The sequence below is a fragment of the Lithobates pipiens genome, unplaced genomic scaffold (genome assembly GCF_037356315.1).
Source record: "Lithobates pipiens isolate NorthernLeopardFrog02 unplaced genomic scaffold, aLitPip1_a1.2 Scaffold_3, whole genome shotgun sequence".
Classification (NCBI taxonomy): Eukaryota; Metazoa; Chordata; class Amphibia; order Anura; family Ranidae; genus Lithobates; species Lithobates pipiens.
Window position 1 is genome coordinate 37857826 of NW_027507790.1, and position 23563 is coordinate 37881388.

At 48.7% G+C, this 23563-nt stretch overlaps 1 protein-coding gene, 1 non-coding gene and 1 pseudogene across 2 annotated transcripts; 1 reads left to right on the forward strand and 2 right to left on the reverse strand.

Annotated features, from left to right (window-relative positions):
- Positions 1-5456: 5456 nt before the first annotated feature.
- On the reverse strand, positions 5457-5598 carry LOC143941793 (U4 spliceosomal RNA). The gene has a single exon (XR_013264421.1). It is a non-coding gene; the product is annotated as a U4 spliceosomal RNA (small nuclear RNA).
- A 5192-nt stretch (positions 5599-10790) lies between these two features.
- Positions 10791-10898, reverse strand: LOC143941742 (U2 spliceosomal RNA; annotated as a pseudogene).
- A 3108-nt stretch (positions 10899-14006) lies between these two features.
- Positions 14007-22472, forward strand: LOC143941226 (uncharacterized). Its single transcript, XM_077463277.1, has 5 exons — positions 14007-15307; positions 16129-17139; positions 17848-18756; positions 19997-20360; positions 21896-22472. The coding sequence occupies exons 1-5, from the start codon at positions 14362-14364 to the stop codon at positions 22470-22472; spliced, it is 3807 nt and encodes a 1268-aa protein (XP_077319403.1). The 5' UTR covers positions 14007-14361.
- The last annotated feature ends 1091 nt before the right edge of the window (positions 22473-23563 follow it).

The window sequence follows — 23563 nt, forward strand, 5'->3', positions numbered from 1 at the left end:
ACTCAACGTAGATTCCAAAATCCTGGCCACTCGCCTAGCGACCATAATGCCCTTACTCATACACCCTGCACAAGCCAGCTTCACTAAAGGCAGATCGGCAGCATCCAACATTAGGAAAGTGCTTTCAGCCCTGGAGTTCGCTAATCAAAGGCCTTCCGACAACATAGCCATACTATTATTGGATGCGGAAAAGGCCTTTGATAACGTGAATTTCCAATGGCTGTCGCCAGTGATGCAAAAATTTGGTATCTCAGGCCCTTTTCTGACTTTCATACACACTCTTTACTCTGCACCCACGGCCACGGTGATTGCTGCAGGAGTCCAGTCCAACCCCATATGACTCCACAAAAGGTACGAGACAGGGCTGCCCCCTCTACTCTTCAACCTGGTTATTGAGCCCCTCTCCTGACACCTCATGAGTTCACCCAACCTTCATGGGATTCCCTTCGGAACGGAAAATCTTCGCGTGGCATCATTTGCCGATGACATAATCAGATTTACCACTTCACCACACACTGACATACCGGTCATTCAGGACATTTTCGTCTCATACCGGCAGTGCTCGGGGTAAAAAATAAACTTCACAAAAAGTGAACTACTACCACTAGGAAAGGCCAGCCATGACTTGCGACTCCCTGTCTCCCCCTTTCGTATTAACCATAAACACATTACCTACTTAGGCATAAACATTGGCAAAGAACCTTCCTCTCTCTAATTGCCAAAATACAGGGGGAACTGGAGACCTGGGCGAGGTTGCCGCTATCGCTCTTTGGGAGATGGGCCTTGTTTAAAATTATTAGCTTTGCAAGGCATCTCTATCCACTCCAAACGCTGCCACTGTTATTAAAGCATAAAGATATTCAGATTATCAACAGGGCCCTCACAAACTTCCTGTGGAAAGGGGGCAGACCTAGAATAGCCCTGACTAAATTATACCTCTCAAAGGATGATGGTGGTGCCGGCCCGCCTAACATTAGGGCGTACAACATAGCTTGCTTGCTTAGAAATGAGATGGACTGGATTCTCAGGTCGTCCTGTTACTCCAACTATAATCTGGAGCCAGCAGTGGCTCATCCTGTTGATCTGGCCACGGTTCTTCATAGCAACCTTCGGAGCATCCATACTCACCTTAAACAGAACATTCTACTCAGAGACATGATTGTGGCCTGGAGGGAGACAAGGAGAAAACTGGGTCTCTCCCCTTTTGTGTCTAGGTTTCTACCGATTCAAAAGAATCCAATGCTCACACTGAGCTTGCAGTATGAACCCTTCTCCAAATGGAGGGACAAAGGACTCTTCCTGGCCCACTCCCTCTACCAGGGAGCAGATAGTTCAACTTTGAAACCCTACGACCGCCTGGCCGTGGAATACAACTTACCTCCCCACCACGCATTCCATGTCATGCAATACACGGATTTCATTGCCAAGACATGCCCCAACAAAACCAAACGATTCCAGACATCCTTAGATGCTTTGATTGCAGAAAGACAGTATTCCATTTCGGAAGTCTATCTATCCCTCAACCAGAGCTATACCAAACCTCTTCACACCTTCTCAATGTCATCCTGGTTATCGGACCTCCCAGGACAATTAGACCTCTCAGACATCCTTAAAGGATATCAAATAACCAGAAGGATTACCAGATGTGATATCTGGAGGGAGACACAGTTCCGCTTAATGCACAGAGCTTATTTCCACAATTCACCCACCTCCGGCTGGTCCCTTCTGCTCCTGGTGCCTACAACACAAGCCGTTCTTGCTACACAGGCTATGGACCTGCTCCTGAATTGCCTCTTACTGGTCCTCCGTACTTCAATTCATCAAGAATGTCACAACCTTCGACATCCTCAAGGAACCTATGCTTCTGCTTTTTGGCTTCCCTCCTCACTGTAACAACACCTCACCGACTTCCAACGTAATTCCAAGGTCGCATCTGGACTGGGTTCTTCTCACATTACTTATAGCCAGAGGTAACATTTTTCATCATTGGATCTCCAACTCACCTCCCAGAGTACCCAGAACCATTACGGAGCTCAAATCTGCTATGTGTAGGGAACAATTGAACGCCCACACCTGCGGCCAACAGAGCTCTATGCAACCGCACCAGAAATGGTCCTCCTTCATATCTCATTGCCTAACCCCTCAGGAAAAAAGGCAGCTCTGGTCAGCATGGAGACCCACATGCACCGTCCCATGACGGCCTCTGGATGACTTTGCTTTATACCTCCAGGCTATCTTCTCTCTCCTTAAGCCTGAATGTTTTACGGATCTAGCAATTCATGGACTTAGCGTTAAGTTAGTCTTAGCTTAGGGATAGTGTTCAGAGACACCGTCAATACTCTTTATTGTATTTACTACACCTTAATACTGGCAAGTGTAGTACTGCTTCTGCCTCTTCTACCCAGTTACTAATTTTGAGTTGAAGGGCCAGAGTCTGGTGTTCCCCCAAGAGACACCGGGGTGGTCGCCATTCCTCATGGTTCTTCCTTAAGTGTTTATATTTGTTTATATCTGTACTTGATTCCTAATGTCACCTGTACATTCTGTTATAGTTAATAAAATATATTTTAAAAAAAAAGTGCTATTTATTGTATAATCAGGATTAATAGGGATTTCAAACAGCATTGAAATCATAATAAAGACATCTTTCCAGCAATTTTCTACTACCAGGCAATCCCACCAAGTACAGTTTGTTATTAACCACTTCACAACAGGGCACTTAAATCCCCCTCGTGACCAGACCAATTTTCAGCTTTCAGCGCTCTCACATTTTGAATGAACATTTTTTTGTCCTTTTTTTCATACACATAGAGCTTTCTTTTGGTGGTATTTGATCACCTCTAGGTTTTTTATATTTTGCGCTATAAATGAAAAAAATAAAATAAAAAATTTTTCTTTGTTTCTGTGATAAAATTTTGCAAATTATTATTAATTTTTCTTCATACATTTTGGGCACAATTTATACTACTACATATCTTTGGTAAAAAATAACCCAAAATTAGTGGATATTATTTGGTCTTTGTGAAACTTAGAAAGTCTTTAACCACTTTCAGACCGGACCAATTTGCTGGTCAAAGACCAGACCACTTTTTGCGACTCGGCACTGCGTCGCTTTACCTGACAATTGCGCGGTCGTGCGACGTGGCTCCCAAAAATTGATGTCCTTTTTTTTTTCCACAAATAGAGCTTTCTTTTGGTGGTATTTGATCACCCCTGCGGTTTTTATTTTTTGCGCTATAAACAAAAATAGAGCGACATTTTTTGAAAGAAAACGCATTATTTTTTACCTTTTGTTATAATAAATATCCCCCAAAAATATATGAAAAAACATTTTTTTCCCTCAGTTTAGGCCGATACGTATTCTTCTACATATTTTTGGTAAAAAAAAAAAAAAATCGCAATAAGCGATTGATTGGTTTGCGCAAAAGTTATAGCGTTTACAAAATAGGGATAGTTTTATAGCATTTTTATTAATAATTTTTTATTATTTTTTTTTTACTAGTAATGGCGGCGATCAGCGATTTTTATTGTGACTGCGACATTGTGGGGGACCCATCGGACATTTTTGACACATTTTTGGGACCATTGTCATTCATACAGTAATCACTGCTATATAAATGCAGTGATTCCTGTGTAAATGACACTGGCAGTGAAGGGGTTAACCATGGGTGGCAGTGTAGGGGTTAAGTGTTCCTAGGGGTGTGTTACTAACTGTGGGGGGGTTGGGCTTTCATTTAGTGAACACTGATCTCTGCTCCAATCACATGGAGCAGAGATCAGCATCACTAGTTGCTAGGCAGAATGGAGAAATGCTGTTTACAACGGCATTTCTTCATTTGGCCGCTCCGTGAGACGATCGCGGGTATGCACACGGCGATCGAGTCCGCGGGTCCCGCGACCGGACTCACGGGAGTCCCGACCAGAGCGGGAGCGCGCCGCCGACGGTGCGCTCCCGATGGCAGGGTGGCAAGTTTAAAGGGACGTACATGTACGCCCATTTGCCTGCCCCTGCCCTTCTGTCGACGTACATCGTCGTGTGCTGGTCGGCAAGTGGTTAACCTGTGGTGCAAATCAAAAAAAAAAAAAAAAGAAAAATCACACCTGAAGTACTGGTGGCCTATCTCATTTCTTGCGACCCAAACAAGCCAGGAAAGTAAAAATACCCCCCCCCCAAATGTCCCCTTTTGTGAAAGTAGACATTCCAAGGTATTTAGTAAGAGGCATGGTGAGCTTTTTGATGTTGTCATTTTTTTTCCCCCACAATTCTTTGCAAAATTAAGATTTTATTTTTTTCCACAAAATTTTCATTGTAATAGGTTATTTCTCTTACATGGAATGTGTATACCACAGATAATGCCCCAAAATACATTTTGCTACTCCTCCTGAGTATTACGATACCACATGTGTGCGACTTTTCCACAGCCTAGCCACATAGAGAGGCCCAACATACAGGGAGCACCATCACCTGTTCTAGGAGCATAAAATTAACTTGTTGACTACCTAGTACACTTTTGAAGGCCCTGGAGCACTAGGACAATGACACGTGACACTGATAACAGATGGCATGTGACACTGATGACAGATGGCACTGATATGTGGCACTGATGACAGGTGGCACTATGGGACACTGACGACACGTGGCACTGGGGACAGGTGGCAGTGGGGACAGATGGCACTTTATTTCTGTTTTTTTTTTCACTAACCACTGCAGCGGTTCATCTCTCCCTGTCTGTCTCTGTGTGAGGAGGGAAAGCCGGTGTTCTGGCAGATAGTGTCCTGCCATCATATAGTGTCCGTCCTGTACTGCGCATGCGCAGTACGGGGCAGAAGAAGCTTCGGAAAATCTCTGAAGATGAACGGCGCCTGCGCCGTTAGTGGAGGTGGTAGCCCCACCATCCAAGCGGACATAGCGTTGGGAAAGTTAGAGGGCCCCTTCGCGGGCGAGCTTCACTCGCCATGCTTCGGGTTCGGCCTCGCTGCGCTCGGCTCTTTTATATTCCTACTCTATGTTCACTTGGATATTGGAGATAGAACCTGAAATCACGGCGCAGGCGCCGTTCATCCTCGGCCATTTTTGGAATCTGTGTGTGCCGTGTACTGCGCAGTACACAGCGGACACTATCCAATGGGGGACCATATATGATAGAACACCAGCGATGAGATAATCTCTCAATGGACACGCCGATCGTACTGTAAACAGCCGCTGTGACAGGCTGTGTCCAAGTGACATGGCCAGCACAGAACTTCCCCGATGTGGGAGTGCGCATTGCGGAAGTAAACAGGAGGACGTCCAGGGACGACCTCCCAGCAATTGGCATCCGCGCTGCAGCTATCTTTTAGCTATAGCACAGATGTCTAGTGGTTAAAACGAAACTACATTGCTAGTAATTTTAACAAAAACATATACCAGTTCATTATCAGTATCATTAGTTCTATTCTTGTACCGGATAATTCAGTCTCCTTAGAGACTGTCAAAAATTGTCATTGCCGGCTATATTGCAAGCCGTCATGACGGGGTATTGGTAAAAAGTTTTCAATTAGCAATAATCGCGCCTCAGTTAAACTTCATTGGCTACAATACTGCCACTGCGCAAAGCTATCAATAGATGGCAACAGTGAGCACCCTCCTACAGGAACATTGCACTGAGCTCAGGGGGAGTCACATCGGAACGCTTTATTTTCTATCTATTCTATATCTTACTTGTCTTATAAACATTCCATATTACAAATAACACGTGAACACATTTCTCACACCAATCATCTATAACTATCTATATGTAAGACAGGCTGTTTGAGTTACTGCTGCATTGTGGGTATTGTATTCAAATGACTCGTCACACAGCTCCGCCTCCTATTGGTTCTAGGACTGACCTTCCCACAGTTCTTTCCTTTCTATTGGTTCCATGAACGGGCTCCAGACAATGCTTCATACACACGATATAGAGCAGGGGCCAGCAACCTAAGGCCTGCGACCTGCACCAGCCCGCCGCCGCTAAATGTCTGGCCCGTCAGTGCCCATGATGACTTAATGTGCACCCGGCATGCAGACATTTTTGCCACTCTCTTCTTCAATGGACAACGGCCAGTATCACAGGGCTGGATGGGGGCAGAAACTGCTGGAGTTAACTTTTACGTATTAAATAGCAGGGCATTGGTTGTCGGATGATCCAAGCAACCAATCACCGGCCTGTTAATGTGAAACATTAAATTCAGAAGTTCCCCCCTTGCCTGCTCAGCAACCACAGCCAGGGACAGACTGGCTGCCCTGGGGCCGCTTTGAGTTGCGGCTGCAGTGCCCCTCTCTCCTCCTGCGTATCATGGAGCTGGCTGGGTCTGTGTTGGGCGGCGCAGTGCAACAAGGTCCTGCCCCCCCCTAGACTGGCTCGTGTAATAGTAGATTAAATCAATGTTCCGCCTATCACACGAGTCGGTCTAGGGGGGCAGGACCTTGTTACAGTGCGGCCGCCGAACACAGACCCAGCCAGCTCTGTGATACACAGGAGGAGATGCCTGCTGTGTGTGTGTGTGTTACCAGGTGATGGCGAGTCTGTATTAATTGGTACAGTGACGCTGCATTCATGGGCACAGTGAGGGTGCAATGGTGGGCACAGTGAGGCTGAATTCATGCACACAGAGGCTGCATTCACGGATACAGCGTGGCTGCAATGGTGGGCACTTTGGGGCTGCATTCATGGGCACAGTAAAGCTGCATTTGATGGGCAATCGTGCGTGATTGTGTAGACAGGGACCCAGTGCACTGTATTGCCCGGGGGCCTATAATGCTCATTAAATGGCACTATCTGGCATGCATGAATGTCCTGACCGACACCCCCCCTTGAATTGCCATCCATGCCAGATCTTCGTGCCTGTTGGTGAGTCTCTTTGAAGAAACATTCCTCCAGTCCACTTTGCAACAGCTGAAGGGAGGCCTGGAACAGTCTCAACAATGTCCGATGCTCTAATCAACTTGTGGATAGTTTTTTTTTGATTGACAACGTATACTTTATTTTGCAAGAAAATATACAAAAAACAAATACTTTGAACATGGTACATTCCACTCTGTACTGCGATGCAGCGCATAAATACACTACATAACAATACAGTTCCAAGCATACAAATAAATTACATTCATCCTGCGGTATGATGCCTCATGTGTTGCGCAGAGTAATAATACCCCGAAACATCACATCATGCATGACGCCGCATTACCCTGAAAGCATTACAGAAAACATGTCGGAAAAATCAGGCCATACTGTCATAGTCAAAGTCAAATGGCATTTCAATGAGCAATGGGTGTGATTGGGGGGGGGGGGGACCAGAGAACCACTGTGGGGGGTGGGTGGACCGGGAGAATATCCTGGGGCCTCCTGCAGTCCTGTTGGGGCCCGGGCCCCCTATACCACCTGTCTGCCTCATGGTCACCCGATGTCTGTAGCCTGAATACCTCTCAGCACGCCACTCGTTTCCGGCCCCTCCTCTCTTCTCATCCATCCCAGGTGATCTCATGTACAAGCACCTGGGGTGGTTGGGAGGGAAGGAGAAGCCGGCAATGAGCGGCGCGCTGTGAGAGGAATCACAGATGTGTCCTCCTGAATCCCCTTCTTGCGGATGCAGAGGCTCTCACAGGCCTCCTAGCAGCACGTGCCCTCGGTCCGTGGCCGAATGACCAATGGGTCAGTCCACCCCTGGCACAGGCCATGCATATTTACACATAGAGACCTTTACAGACCAGACCACTACTTCATCAAGGGGGAGCTAAGTTTTCACTGGGGTGAAAGTTTTGATGTAGTCCGTTTTGTAGTCCAGGTTGACCTTTGCCACATATATATGCTATTTTGATATATATATGTCCAATAAACGACCATTTCCATTGAATTGGTAGCCTTCGTAGGTGCAGATTTCTTTGTGGTGTTTTTGTATGGTATTTTTGGAAGCATCTCCTCTTGTGATTTAGGGTATAGACACCATTTCATACCACTCCCAGGATTCATACAATATGGGTGTTTTTGCAGCAAAATTCCGAATGATCCTTTTTTATCAGCCATCTAACATAAGAGTTTCAGATCCACAACTGCCCGGGAGTCATAGACTACAGAACAGAATTTGGAAAAGGAAATCCTACTTGTAGGAGCAAAAAAAACACACCTAATAATAAAGGAACTGCTGACACTGAACTGAACCCTAGATTACATTATTCTGAACAATTTGTTATTTCTTGTCAAATTTGTTTATTGAATTTTAACAATTAGTATACATAAGTACATATGGTGGCAGCAGAAGAAAAGATCACATATATGGTAATAATATCAAGTTATAGTTCCAACATAAACTAAAAGTAGCTTAATTAAAACAATTTTAGCATGGATCTAACTACCGTATTCATCGGCGTATAACACGCGCCGGCGTATAACATGCACCCCAAGTTTAGGAGGGAATTTTACGGAAAAAAACTTTTAAAGAAAAAAAATTATTTAAAGCGGGATTCCACCCTAAAGTGGAACCTCCGCTGATCGGATCCCTCCCCCCCTCCGGTGTCACAATTGACACCTTTCAGGGGGGGAGGGGGGTGGAGATACCTGTCAAAGACAGGTATTTACACCCACTTCCGGGCATAGACTCCCGTGGGAGTCTACGCCATTTCCTGCCCTGCCGCGCTGTCTGCTGGGACACACACGGGTCCCAATGACAGCGCAGAGATTTCCTATTGCGTGGCGCGACTCGCGCATGCGCAGTAGGGAACCGGGAAGTGAAGCCGATTCGCTTCACTTCCCGATTCCCTCACCTAGAATGGTGGCGGCAGCAGCCGAGAGCCGAGCGATAGATCGGCCTCGGCATCGCTGGAACCCTGGACAGGTGAGTGTCCATTTATTAAAAGTCAGCAGCTGTAGTATTTATAGCTGCTGGCTTTTAATATTTTTTTTTGGTGGAATCCCTCTTTAAATACCCATCAATGCAGCCTTATCAGTGTCATTTGCAGCCTTGTCCAGTGACATTGATGCCTTGTCAGCGTCACTTCATGTTTAACCACTTGACCACTGGGCACTTAAACACCCTTAATAACCAGACCAATTTTCAGCTTTCGGTGCTCTCACATTTTGAATGACAATTACTCAGTCATGCAACACTGGACTTATATGAATTTTTTGTCCTTTTTTTCACACAAATTGAGCTTTCTTTTGGTGGTATTTAATCACTGCTGCGTTTTTTATTTTTTGTGCTATAAAAGAAAAAATACAGAAAATTCTGTAAAAAAATGAATTTTTCTTCGTTTCTGTTATAAAATTTAGCAGATTAGTAATTTTTTCTTCATAAATTTTGGCCAATATTTATACCACTACATATCTTTGGTAAAAATAAGTACAAATTGGTGGATATTATTTGGTCTTTGTGAAAGTTATAGAGTCCACAAGCTATGGTGCCAATATCTGAAAATTAATCACACCTGAAGTACTGACGGCCTATTTCAATTCTTGAGACCCTAACATGCCAGAAAAGTACAAATACCCCCCAAATGACCCCTTTTTGGAAAGAAGACATTCCAAGGTATTTAGTAAGAGGCATGATGAGTTTTTTGAAGTTGTCATTTTTTCCCACAATTCTTTGAAAATCAAGATTTTTTTACTTTTTTATTTTTTTTTCACAAAATTGTCATATTATCAGTTTATTTCTCACACAGCATATGCATTTTTTTTTCTCTCTTTTTTTGAAAGCCAGTGGCGTGCAAAACACACTCCAAAAAACTTCACCCGGTGCATAAAAAATGTGCACACACATAGAGAGTGACACAAAAAAGTGCAGACGGGTACACAAGTCCTCTAAAATCAGAGGACCTTGTCCTGAATCCCCCGGGGCGTTAGGCTCCTGACAGGGACAAGGACACTTAAAACTTGGTCTTCCTGGCCGAAACCAGTCAGACCCCGTTCTTCGGAAGGTCTGCCGAAACAGACCCACCCAAATACTAGGTAGGGCTCCCCCGAAGGAAGACCCCAAACCCTAAGGCAGAGGGTGAACTAAGCCAGAAGGCCATGTCCACCCCCACACCAGACTTTCAGGACAGGCCCTAGAACCTGTGACCCTACTCATCACAGCAAACGTGCAAAGTGACAAAACAAGACGTGACAAAACACACTGAAAATAAATAAAAAGTGGGGAAGGGATAGTGGAGAGGAGAGTGAAAAGGTGGTTGTTGTGTGAAACGACCAGGCCCTCCGGCCGGGAATAAAAAATTCCTCTGGTCCCAGCCAAAAGGCCCGGCCCAAGAGGCAGGTGCTAAAAAAGCGTGTCATGGTGCAGTGACCGTGGCGCCCAAAATCAAAGTGACCCTCACTCACAGTGATTGTTAGGCACCCCTGGACTGCCACTCCAGGGGCACATACTGCATAGGCTTTCAAGACCGCCCCCGACCCCCGGTCCAGACCACAGCAGCCCCCACCCCAGACAGGAAGGCATGAAGATCAGGAAGCTCGGTGAGGGCCCTTTACCATCAGGCTCCACCATCGCTCCCATCACTCCTTCCTAATTATATTCGGATGTACTAACCCTGCACTCCCCCCCTGCCAAGAGAGTAACCAGCGTTCCTTTCCGAAAAACTGCCCGGGGCTAGAACTACCCCAATCCAGACCAGAGGCCGGGAACCCGACCCTCTGGATCCGACCAGGCAGCACCCGCCCTCACCAGGGGCATCCTTCCAGATGGCTCAGACTCAACCATGCATCGGCCCCCAGTTTACTGTCGGGCGGCACGACGTGGCCCCTACCGAAACCATCCTTCGGGATGCAAATTACACCATCGGAGAGCGCCGCCCAAACCCTCTCAAATAGGGATGGACCAGCGCCTCCTTTGGCAACTGATAAGAACAGATACTACACTTGATCTTAGCCAAAAGGCCGAGAAGCGAGTTTATTTCTCACACACAGCATATGTATACCACAAATTACACCCCAAAACACATTCTGCTATTACTCCCGAGTACGGTGATACCACATGTGTGAGACTTTTACACAGTGTGGCCACATACAGAGGCCCAACATGCATGGAGCGCCATCAGGCGTTCTGGAGCACCCAGGACAATTCTGACATTTCTCTCCTACATGTAAAAATCATCATTTATTTGCTAGAAAATTACATAGAACCCCAAAACATTATATATTTTTTTTTTGCAAACACACTGGAGAATACAATGGTGGTCGTTGCAACTTTTTATCTCGCACGGTATTTGCGCAGCAATTCTTCGAATGCTTTTTTTTGGAAAAAAAAACAGTTTTGTGCTTTAAAAAAAAAAAAAAAAAAAAAAAAACACAGTAAAGTTAGCCCAATTTTTGCAGAATGTGAAAGATGAAGTTACACCGAGTAAATCGATACCTAACATGTCACTCTTCAAAATTGCACAGGCTCGTGGAATGGCGCCAAACGTTGCTACTTAAAAATCCCCATAGGCGACGATTGAATTTTTTTTTACTGGTTATATGTTTTGAGTTACAGAGGAGGTCTAGGGCTAGAATTATTGCTCTCGCTCTAACGTTCGCAGCGATACCTCACATGTGTGGTTTGAACACCGTTTTCATATGTGGGCGGGACTTACGTATGCGTTCGCTTCTGCATGCAAGCCAGGGGCGCTTTAAAAAAAAAAAAAAATGTATTGTTCATTTTACTTTATTTTGGTTTGACATTTTTCTCCCCAAAAATAATTTTTTTGATCACTTTTATTCCTATTACAAGGAATGTAAACATCCCTTAAGACCCCGCATCTCACCTCTAAGCTGGGAAGCCTGAAAAAAAAAAAAAAAAAAAAAAGATTCTGGATTTGATCGTATTGGCGAGTCGGTAGAAGCACCGGAGGGCGGCGGGAGGGGGGGGGGGGGGGTGTCTATGGCTGGGTGTTGCAGGGTATCACCGACTATGGCTGGGTATGGCTGGGTATCTCAGAGTATGGCGTTGCAGAGTATTGCGTTGCAGAGCATTGCAGGATATTGGAGGGTGTTGCAGAGCATTGCAGAGTGTTGCACGGTATTGGCGGGTGTTGCTGAGCATTGCAGAGTGTTGCAGAGCATTGCAGAGCGTTGCAGGGTATTGCAGAGCGTTGCAGGGTATTGCAGAGCGTTGCAGGGTATTGCAGAGCGTTGCAGGGTATTTGCAGGGAATTGAGGGGTTAATTGTCGGTGAGCAGCGATGTGGGCACTGAAATTAAGGGGTTAATTTTCGGTGAGCAGCGATGTGGGCACTCATTTGTATGTCATTTGATGGTATGAGCGGCCGTTTACCGTGATCCGTGATGCGGACCCGGCGGTCACGGATGCTCTCGAGTGCGCGTCCCAGGGGGAATTCTGGGAGGACGTCATGCAGCCTCACCAGAGCCCATCAAATGCAGCCTCATCAGAGCCCATCAAATGCAGCCTCACCAGAGCCCATCAAATGCAGCCTCACCAGAGCCCATCAAATGCAGCCTCACCAGAGCCCATCAAATGCAGCCTCACCAGAGCCCATCAAATGCAGCCTCACCAGCGCCCATCAATGCAGCCTCACCAGCGCCCATCAATGAATGTTTGCTTGCTTCCATCCATGTGGGAGTTGGGACACAGACACTGTTCTCTACCGCCACTGCGCCTCTGACACTATGTGCGGCACTGATGCTGAGACTTAGTTGCTCTCTCCACAGAGAAGTGGGTAGGAACACCAGTGGCCGGGCGCCCTAGGCAGCAAGGCACCCTAGGCGGCTGCCTAGTTTGCCTAGTGGTAGCACCAGCGTACGCAGATATGCATACTCGGCTTCCGGGGGGTATACCGGGATGATGCCCGCACCTGCTCGGCTGTTATTCCCGGAGCCGCTGTTACCGGTGCTCCCGCTCGATCGGGAGCACCGATTCGTGATCTGACGCCTCCGGCTGCTGGGGAGGAACTGGAACGAAGCCGTAATCGGCTTCGTTCCAGTCTCCTCATCGTAAACACGGAAGCGACGTCATGACGTCACTTCCCGTTTACTCGGCTGCCAATGGCGCCGGTTTTAAAAAAAAATATCCGGTATTCAGAATCTGAATACATTGAAGTGTAAAGGAGGGGTGGGGGGTCTTTTAGACCCCCGATCCCTCCATAAAGAGGACCTGTCACCACCTATTACTGTCACAAGGGATGTTTACATTCCTTGTGACAGCAATAAAAGTGATCAATTTTTTTTTTATTTTTTTTTTTAAACAATTTAGTCATTTTAAAATAAATAAATAAATAATAATAAAAAAAAAAAATATGTTTAAAGCGCCCGCCGTCCCCGCGAGCTCGTGAAGCAAAGAAAACGCGTATGGAAGTCGCGCCCGCGTATGTAAACGGTGTTCAAATCACACATGTGAGGTATCGCCGCGATCGTCAGAGCGAGAGCAATAATTCTATCACTAGACCTCCTCTGTAACGCTAACCTGGTAACCGTAAATTTTTTTTAAAGTGCCGCCCATTGAGATTTTTAGGTACCGTACTTTGTAGTTAATCTACAAGTGCGCGCAATTATAAAGTGTGACATGTTTGGTATCTATTTACTCGGCGTAACATTATCTTTCACATTACACAAAAAAATTGGGCTAATTTTACTGTTTTTTTTTTTTTTTATTCATGAAAGTGTCCCTTTTCCCAAAAAGTTACATTTAAAACACCGCTGCGCAAATACCGTGTGACATAAAATATTGCAACAATCGCAGTTTTATTCTCTAGAGTCTCTGCTAAACAAATATATATAATGTTTGGGGGTTCCAAGTAATTTTCTAGCAAAAAATATGGATTTTAACTTGTAAACACCAAATTCCAAAAATAGGCTTAGTCATGAAAGGGTTAATAGGAGTTTGAATTGGCGGTAGGAGGGAGTGGCCGGTGTTAAGTTTAAAAGTGCTATTTATACTTCCGGCGCCGTATGTGAAGGGAGGTCAGCCCGGAGGTTCCGCTCAGCCCGCAGCAAAATCCGGTGTATTAAAACCCCGAACGGTCCTTGCTGGTCAGACACCAGTATCAGCCGCTTCTCGGCCTTTTGGCTAAGATCAAGTGTAGTATCGACTATAGCCCTTAGGGGTGTCTCTGCTTCACAGCTAGGACGTTGAGAACCACTTGTATCTATCCAAGCCATTAGGTCCTTGTGGGGTACCCTCTGCTCGGCCTTGTAGGATCGTTGATTAAATTCAGCTTCACCTACTTGCTGCTATTGGGCCAGAGGCTTAGCCCCCACAAGGAACGAGATTGCGGTCTTCCCTCCTCCCCCCCTCCGCATTACTACCTTCGGGCAGTAGATGCAAGAGCCTTTATAAAGGCTTCAGAGCGAAGACGTCGAGGAATCCAGAAGGAAGCCGCCGAAAGAACACCTGAAGCGACTTCTCTCTCTCCAAGACGATGGGGAAGAGCGAGAGAAAGACCAGCAAGAAGAACCCCGCTCCAGCCACTTCCACCAAGGTCCCCGGGGATGTTGCTGCCCCAACCCCCACCTCTACCCCGGCCAGCACCAGCCAGCCGGGACCAGCCAAGCCTTCCCCCCCTGCAGACGGGCTCCCTACCTTGGAGTCCTGGATGAAGCAGACGGTCGTGCTGCAACTGAAGGAGGTGGACGGAAGGGTCCCCGACATGACCCCGGAGATCTTCGGCAAGAAGATGATCCTGGAGCAGGGGTTCAGCAAAGCGGAAACGCTTTCAGTGCAGGCCGTCACAAGAGGTACATTTTTTGTAACTTTTGTGTCTTTCCAGGCCTGCAGAAGATACTGGGATATGGTCAAGGCGAGTGGACCTGAATCCCCCTTCCGTAAGTTCGCTGCGAACTGCCCCATAACACGGGACGAGAAGTGGGTGACGGTGGCCATGAGGAACCCCCATACCTCAGGTAAGGATATAGCCACTTACCTCCAGAGGTTCTGCACCGTGGTGAAGGACCCCGTCCGAATCCTCGATGCCAACGGCTTCTGGATAGGTAAGTGGTCAGTACTCTGCAAGTTCAGGAAGGACCCTTCGGGGGACATCCTGCACCTGCAGCCCTGCTTCTCCCTGGGCAACTCCGCAGGCATCCTTTTCTACCCCGGTATACCCTTCACCTGCAACAGGTGTAGCAACACCGGACACATGGGGAAGGACTGCAAAGAACCTGCTTGCAGGTTCTGTAGGGTTGCAGGCCACGAGACCAAGGATTGTCCGAGGTCCAAAGCCTGCAACCTCTGCGGAGCGGCTGAGCACGTGTTCAAACACTGCCCCCAGCGGTCCCGGTCCTATGCTGGTGTCCTGATCCAGGGCAAACCATCCTCCATCTCCGGGAAGAAGAAGCAGCCAGAAAAAGAACCACGGACGAAGACTGGTAAGTCCACCCCCACCCCTACCCCCACCCCTGTCCAGGCCCCAGCCCAGACCCCTGCCCCAGCCCCTGCCTCCAGCACACCCCCACCCACCCCCTCTGTGCTGGAGGTGACCCCCCCCACCCTCCCCCCACCCACCCCGGACCTGTCCTCCCTGGAGGACTTCCCCACCCTCCCTTCCACCCCCACCAGTGGACTCTCAGGAAACCGGAAACGGAGGCCTAGGAGTCCAACAGCAGAGGAACCCGCTTCCTCCACTAAAAGGCCCACTGGCGACCAGCGCGAAAGCGAGGGACCAGAGCCAATAGTGGAGGACCTCGAGTCAGCGGGGGAGGAGGATGAGGACGTGGAGGGGGAGGAGGAGGTCATGGCCATCCCTGAGCCTGACCTCCCCTCTGACATCCACGTCCCCATCACCCAGAAAATGATGGAAGCTGTCCTGGAGGAGCTCGGCCTGTCCGAGAACACAGGACAAGCAGAAGAGGCAGCGGAAGACCCCCCTCCGGGGAGGTAAGTTCGGTCCCTTGCCGACTAGACCTCATACCCCTTTTTCATTATGGCAGAGATCTCAATCTTTTCCATTAATGTGAGGAGTATCAAGGATACATCTAGGCGGCAAGCGGCACTGACATTTCTCGCCACACAGCAGAGTGATGTCTACATGCTCCAGGAGTGCGCACTTCCTCCTCTGAGGAGGTACACTCATCTGACCTCCCAGTGGACCCTCGGTCCCTCCTACTGGTCCGGGGGTGGCGATTGTAAGTCTGCAGGTGTAGCCATTCTTGTCAGGGGTGGGCGCTTCGCGGTTGACTCCATGAGCTAGTCTGTGGCCGTCTTCTGGTCATAGACGGCTCATGGGTGGGAGAGCCAATTAGGCTCATCAACGTGTACGCCCCCCCAGATAAGAATGAGCGGCTGGAACTTTTCCAGACCCTGCGGACCCAACTCGTCACCACCAGGGCAGTAGTAATCGGCGGTGATTTTAACTGTCCGATAGAGGAGGATGGGCGCAGCTCCAGCATGTACGCAAAACTTGATGCTACATCCAGGCTGCTCAAGGAGATGATCTCGGAGGCTTCCCTGCAGGACGCCGTGGGATCCATAGGGAGAGGTACCGTGAACTACTCATGGTGCCGTCCCGACGGATCAGTGCGTTCCAGGATCGACTTCGTGCTCACTTCAAGAGCAGTCAAGCATCGCGATTTCTCCATGATCCCCTGCTTTTTCTCTGACCACAGGGCTATTCACTTTCGGGGTGACCTGGGCGAGGGCTTTGCCCGCGGACCAGGCTCCTGGAAGCTGAATAGTACCCTGCTGGAAAATGAGGAATTGATGGGGGAACTCCGGGAGGCCTATGCCACCTGGAAGGAGGAAAAGCGATTCTTCGGAAGGGTAAGTGACTGGTGGGAGTTTGTGAAAGTCAAGCTACGCAGCTTCTTTCAGGCAAGGGGACGACAGCAAGTGTGTGCCAGGAAGAGGGAACTCAGGAGACTGCAACGTCAGTTGCAGTCCCTGCAGGACCTTCACCACTGTGGCTGGGACGTTAGGCAGGACCTGGAGGACACCAAGAAGAGCCTGAAAGGGCACTTTGAGGAAGAATCCAGGCACATTGTCTTCCGTGCCAAGGTGGAGAACCTTGAGAAAGGTGAGAAGTGTAATTCTTTCTTTTTCAGGAAACTCCACTCAGGACACACACCCTTGTCTGAGCTGCGTGACGAGACCGGAACACTCCAGAAGGGAAAGGAGACTGTGATGCAAGTGGTCAGCGACTACTACACCAACCTCTACTCCCCGAAAACAACAGATTCACAGGCAGCCGACAGGTTCCTGTCAGGTATCTCTAACCAAATTGATCCTGCAGGTTCGTCGGACGTCAACGCCCCCTTGGTGTTGGAGGAGCTGCACTCTGCCGCTAAATCCTTTAGGCAAGGCAGGACCCCGGGCTGCGATGGTCTCCCAGTTAAACTTTATGTAACGCTGTGGGATCTCGTAGGCCCGGACCTGCTCGAGCTGTACGAGGAGATGGTGGTGGAGGGCAGAATGCCTCCGACCCTAAGGGAGGGGATGATCACGATTTTGTATAAGCGCAAGGGGGAGAGATCGGACCTGAAAAACTGGCGTCCGATCTCTCTTCTGAACGTGGACTACAAAATCCTCGCCAAGGTTTTGGCCAACAGGCTGAAATCTGTCATCGGACAGATCATCCACCCGGATCAGACTTGTGGCATTCCTGGTCGCAGGATTGCGGACAGCCTCGCGCTCGTCCGGGACACGGTCCAGTACATTCATGGCCGCCGTGTGCACGCGGTTCTGGTCAGCCTTGACCAGGAGAAGGCCTTTGACCGTGTCTCCCATGAGTTTATGTGCAGCGCTCTGCGCAGGTTTGGTCTTGGGGAAATGTTCTGTTCATATGTAAATGTAATGTACAATGAAATTTGTAGTGTGGTGTTGGTGAACGGTTGGAAAACTGACCCCTTTCCAGTGTTGTCTGGGGTCAGACAAGGCTGCCCTCTCTCACCTCTGCTTTTTGTCTGTTGTATAGAGCTCTTCGCCCGAAGCATCAGACGGAACCCAGAGATCAGAGGGATCACCGCACCAGGACCGGACAGACGGGAGGTCAAGTGCTCGCTCTACATGGATGATGTGACGGTGTTCTGTGCCGACCGGCACTCCATCGACACACTCGCCCAGACGTGTGAGGACTTCGGCCAAGCTTCAGGGGCAAAAGTCAACTGCGGGAAGTCGGAAGTCATGCTCTTCGGAAAGTGGTTCCTGCCTTCTTCTGCACCTATGCCCTTCAGCGTCAAAGCAGACTTCATCAAAATCCTTGGGGTCTGGTTTGGAGCAGAGGGCGCAGCCCTGAAGTCCTGGGAAGAACGACTGGCAAAGATGCGACAGAAGTTTGGACTTTGGAGCCTCCGAGAACTCACCATCGAAGGTAAAACACTGGTACTCCGCAGCGAGATTCTCCCTGTGTTGCAGTACCTCGCCCAGGCCTGGCCCCCCCGGGTTAACACCTGCAAGGCCATCACCAGGGCAGTGTTTCACTTCATCTGGAGCTCCAAAATGGACAGAGTAAAGCGGGCGGTTATGTTCAAGGAACCCCTCAAGGGCGGTAAGGGCGTGCCCGACATCGCCACTCTACTGAGGGTCTTCTTTGCCTGTAACTGCATCCGCAGAACTTTGGTGGACAGAACTGTAGACTCTGGCGGTAACTCCATGTCCCGTTTTTTCCTCCTGCCTCTCTGGAGGTCCCTTGGATGGGACAAATGGGACAGCTCCATCCCCTACAACTGGGACACTCCTTGGTATTACTTGGATACTTTCAAGTTTATTAAGGAGCAGGGGCTACATGGAGTGAAGCCCGACTTGTGGAAGCCAAAAACTATCCACAAGTTGATCAGAGCATCGGACATTGTTGAGACTGTTCAAGGCCTCCCTTCAGCCACTTGTAAAGTGGTCTGGAGGAATGTTTCTTCAAAGAGACTTACCAACAGGCACAAAGATCTGGCATGGATGGCAATCCAAGGGGGGTTGCCACTCAGGACATTCATGCATGCCAGAAACCTGTGCAGATACAGACACTGCCCCTTTTGCATCATCCAGGAGGAAACTGCCCTGCATGTTTTCTGGGAGTGTCCCTTTGCACAGGGCCTGTTGAGGGCTCTGGAACCTGATCTCAAAGACTTTGTTCCACAGACTGCTATAACACACTTTGGTGTGTTAAACGGACTCTTTTGTGGGACTCACTCACAAGAGGACATTGATAGTGCCTGGCGGGTGCTGTGTTGTTTTAAGGACACTGTTTGGTGCGCCAGAAAGCGCCTCATCCACCAGAGGGAGAGGATGTCCATCCAGGACTGCCGCAGACTGATTCACAGTCTGCTCAGAGACTATCACCTGATGGACAACAAGGAGGAAGAGGAGGTCTGAAGATTTCCCCTTTCCCCTTCCCCCCCCCACCCTCCCACCACTATGTACCCTTTTTGGCAGTTCAATAAAGCTTCGGTCCTGTGAACTCTTTCTCCCTCCCCCCCCCCACCTTCTCCAACCCCCCCATCACACCTGTTGCTCATTGAAATGCCATTCTGATGTTGACTATGACTAAGACTGTATGACTTGACATGTATTTGGTAATGTTTTTGGTAATGCTTTCAGGGTAATGCGGCGTCATGCATGATGTGATGTTTCGGGGTATTATTACTCTGCACAACACATCAGGCATCATACCGCAGGATGAATGTAATTTATATGTATGTTTGGAACTGTATTGTTATGTAGTGTATTTTATGCGCCGCGTCGCAGTACAGTGTGGAATGTACCCTGTTAAAAGTATTTTGTTTTTTTGTATATTTTCTTGAAAAATAAAGTATACATTTTCAATCAAAAACCAGTATCAGCCGCTCCTGCACATCACAGCGGATGGACCGCTATCTGTCTCAGCTCGCGCTCTGGTTCACGATCGCGGGACGGATCTCCTTCCCCCTCGGGGCAGCAACAGAGCCCCAAGAAGGCCACCGCACCTCAGCCGCACACTGCTCGCTGCCGCCGGCCCCACATGGCATAGCGGGAGGCACCGCTCAACGAGGGGATGGACACAGCCAGCCCTGGCTGCCAAGCACACACCACCCCCCCCCCCCCAGACAGCCTGGCACCGGCAGTGGCTGCATTGTTCTTGCCAACCCTAACAGCTGCAATGGATAAAGCGGTGGCAGAGGGTATGGTGCAACTCCGGATGGAACTAGGGGAGCAGACTAAGAGGCTCAGCGTGGTGGAACAGCGCATCTCGTCCCAGGCGGACGATCAATACAATATGAATACGGCACTCGAGAAGTTTGTACAAGACCAACATCTCCACGATCGCATGGAGGACCTCGAGAATCGCTCAAAGAGGAACAACCTGAGGATCATTGGCCTCCCAGAATCGCACAAGCCTGACATGCTACTTGCATTATGCTCCACCATCATTCCGGCGGTCCTGGGCCTCAATCAGCACTGCACGGTGGAAAGGGCGCATCGCATAGGGGTGCCATCCCCCGACAACAAACGACTGCGGTAAGTCATTGCCAAATACCTTAACTACATGGACCGCACGGACATTCTTCAAAGTTTTCGGAAGTCACGCACCGTTGTGGTGGAGGGGCAAAAACTACTGCTCTTCGCGGATTATTCAGTGGAGGTATCATGCAAAAGAAAAGAATTTCAACCGATTTGACCAAACGAACATCCGCTTCACCCTGGCCTACCCAGCGACTCTATGGCTTCAAGCCCCGGACTGGACACAGCTTACATTCCAGTCAGCCGACAAGGCCCGCATTTTTGTACATACGCTCACAACCGCACACTCCACTTCAGACTCCTATGTGGACAAGGTGAGGCAGGGCCCGTAAGAGCAACGCAGTCCCCGGAAGGATCCTCCCAAGCGCCTGAAATCTACCTCACCGTCTGATCAACCTGACTTTCGCTGACCTCACAGCTTCTTAGGTAATGGTCACTTCATGGCCTGGGTAGGGCTCTATTGCGCTATGATTGTCCACCCGTTTGCTGATCTTCCTGCGCCACTTAGGTAGTGGTGGGGCAATCTCCGCAGCCAGCCCTCACACTAAACTGATGATCATTGTCACTGCTCAACGATTTGTGTGTTTTGGTTTTATATAGTTCCGCAAGGTTCAAGTCGTTTTTCTTGTTAATGTTCTATATGATCATTGTATTTTTTTGTTTTACAGAGTATCCCTATGCAACTTCTCCATATGGGATCGTTCATTACCCCCCTCTTCGGCTTGAAATGAGGCAATCATTCATTCTTGGCCGCACTATGTTATGACAGTGACCTGCTCCTGTCCTCTGATCTCCTCCTCCTCTTTTCATTTTCCCGCATGCCGCGGGCTAGCGTATCTCCGGGTGTTCAAGTTGCATACGGAAAGAAAGAGAAGTCTTTGACTGTAGAGTTATCCACCACCCCTCTTACCCTTGTTGCCCTTTTCGCTTGTACTTGATCCCCTACCTGGAGGGAGGAAGGTTCGCGCCTACACTCAAGTTAAAGAGTACCCTTAATGCTTATTTTACATTTCACAGGTCTCACTCTCTTCTCAGCAGTTCAGAGTATTTTGAACAGCTTACCCTCCCCTCGGGTACAATGCAGCCCCTTTGCGTTTTCTCCTGGAACGTGAAGGGATTGCGCTCTCCTGGGAAAAGGTCGCTAATACTCCACCACCTGAAGAGGCTGAAGGTGGACATTGATCTACTCCAGGAGACACACCTGGAGGAGCAGGACTTCTCTCGCATGCGTAGGCTTTGGGTGGGCACAGTGCTGGGCTCGGCTTCCCAAGACCGGAAAGAAGGCACTCTCATTTTACTCCATAAAAATTTGGCCTGCAATGTGATCTCTTCTGACCATGACACAGAGGGAAGGTACATATCCATTCTTATTAAACTTGCAGCTGGCGAGCTTAGGCTGACGCACATATATGCCCCCAATTCCCCTAGTAAGGTATATTTCAGTGACCTAACGACGAACTTGGTCAAAGACCTAGACGCTCTACAGTCATTTCAGATGATTCCCCAATCTCAATTACTCTTGACACCCTTAGGCACAACCCGGACCACAGACAATGGAGATTCCATTCTTATCTAACCCAGAACGCGGCTTTCCACCTGTTTCTTAAGGAAACGTGGATGGAGTATTCGCACAATAACGGCTCCCATAAGGAGAACCCCAACCTATTTTGGGAAGTGGGCAAGGCATTTATGCAAGGGCGGGTAATAGCCTTCACCGCTGCCCACAGGAAGAAAACCCTCGAAAGCTACCAGGCAGCGAGCACCTTAGTGAGACAGGCTCACTCCCTACTCCGCACACAAAATACAGAGGACAACCGCATGACATGGATAGACGCTAGAAGCTTCTTTGACACATGGGCTAGTAATGTAGAACAGATGAAAATGTCCTACACTCAGTTACAATATCATGTCCATGGGAACAAAGCTGGAAAACTATTGGCCAGGCTCACCAAGGGCACCTACACCCCCACTCACATTGCTTCCCTGTGTAATGGCACCATGGCCACATCTCCTAAAGCTGTCAACAACACTTTGGAAACATTTTTACACTTCTCTCAATGCCCACGAGCCTATGGATCAGTCTTTGGCCTCTCAATGGCTAGACTCTGATTCCCAGGCCCTGGTGGCTACACTACCGAGTTCTATAAGCTACTGCGTGAACACGTAACCCCTATGTTACTGTCTATACACAAAATACAATCTGGCAGGGAGGCCCGTACCTCCCAACAGGACATCAAGCCCATATAAAAAACTTCTAGCCAAGAGGGGTAAAGACCCGCAGGAACCCGGATCGTACCGGCCCATATCTTTACTCAACGTAGATTCCAAAAACCTGTCCAAAATCCTCGCCACTCGCCTAGCGTCCATAATGCCCTCACTCATACACCCTGCACAAGCCAGCTTCACTAAAGGTAGAACGGCAGCATCCAACATTAGGAAAGTGCTTTCAGCCCTGGAGTTCGCTAATCAAAGGCCTTCCGACAACATAGCCATACTATCATTGGATGCGGAAAAGGCCTTTGATAACGTGAATTTCCAACGGCTGTCGCTAGTGATGCAAAAATTTGGTATCTCAGGCCCTTTTCTGACTTTCATACACGCGCTTTACTCTGCGGCCACGGTGATTGCTGCGGGAGTCCAGTCCAACCCCCATACGACTCCACAAAGGCACGAGGCAGGGCTGCCCCCTCTCCCCTCTACTCTTCAACCTGGTCATTGAGACCCTCTCCTGACACCTCATGAGCTCACCCAACCTTCATGGGATTCCCTTCGGAGTGGAAAATCTTTGCGTGGCGTCATTTGCCGATGACATAATCATATTTACCACTTCACCGCACACTGACATACCGGTCATTCAGGACATTTTCGTCTCATACCGGCAGTGCTCGGGGTTAAAAATAAACTTCACAAAAAGTGAACTACTACCACTAGGAAAGGCCAGCCCTGACTTGCGACTCCCTGTCTCCCCCTTTCGTATTAACCATAAACACATTACCTACTTAGGCATAAACATTGGCAAAGAACCTTCCTCTCTCTAATTGCCAAAATACAGGGGGAACTGGGCGAGGTTGCTGCCATCGCTCTTTGGGAGATGCGGCTTGTTTAAAATTATTAGCTTTGCAAGGCTTCTCTATCCACTCCAAACGCTGCCACTGTTATTAAAGCATAAAGATATTCAGATTATTAACAGGGCCCTCACA

Excerpts from the sequence above, each read along its gene's own strand:
- LOC143941226 (XM_077463277.1), top strand. The coding sequence starts at position 14,362 with ATGGGGAAGAGCGAGAGAAAGACCAGCAAGAAGAACCCCGCTCCAGCC. Across the intron at positions 15,308-16,128 it reads AGAACCACGGACGAAGACTG|TCTGTGGCCGTCTTCTGGTC; the intron begins GTAAGTCCACCC and ends TCCATGAGCTAG. Across the intron at positions 20,361-21,895 it reads CCCGACAACAAACGACTGCG|GCACAACCCGGACCACAGAC; the intron begins GTAAGTCATTGC and ends TGACACCCTTAG.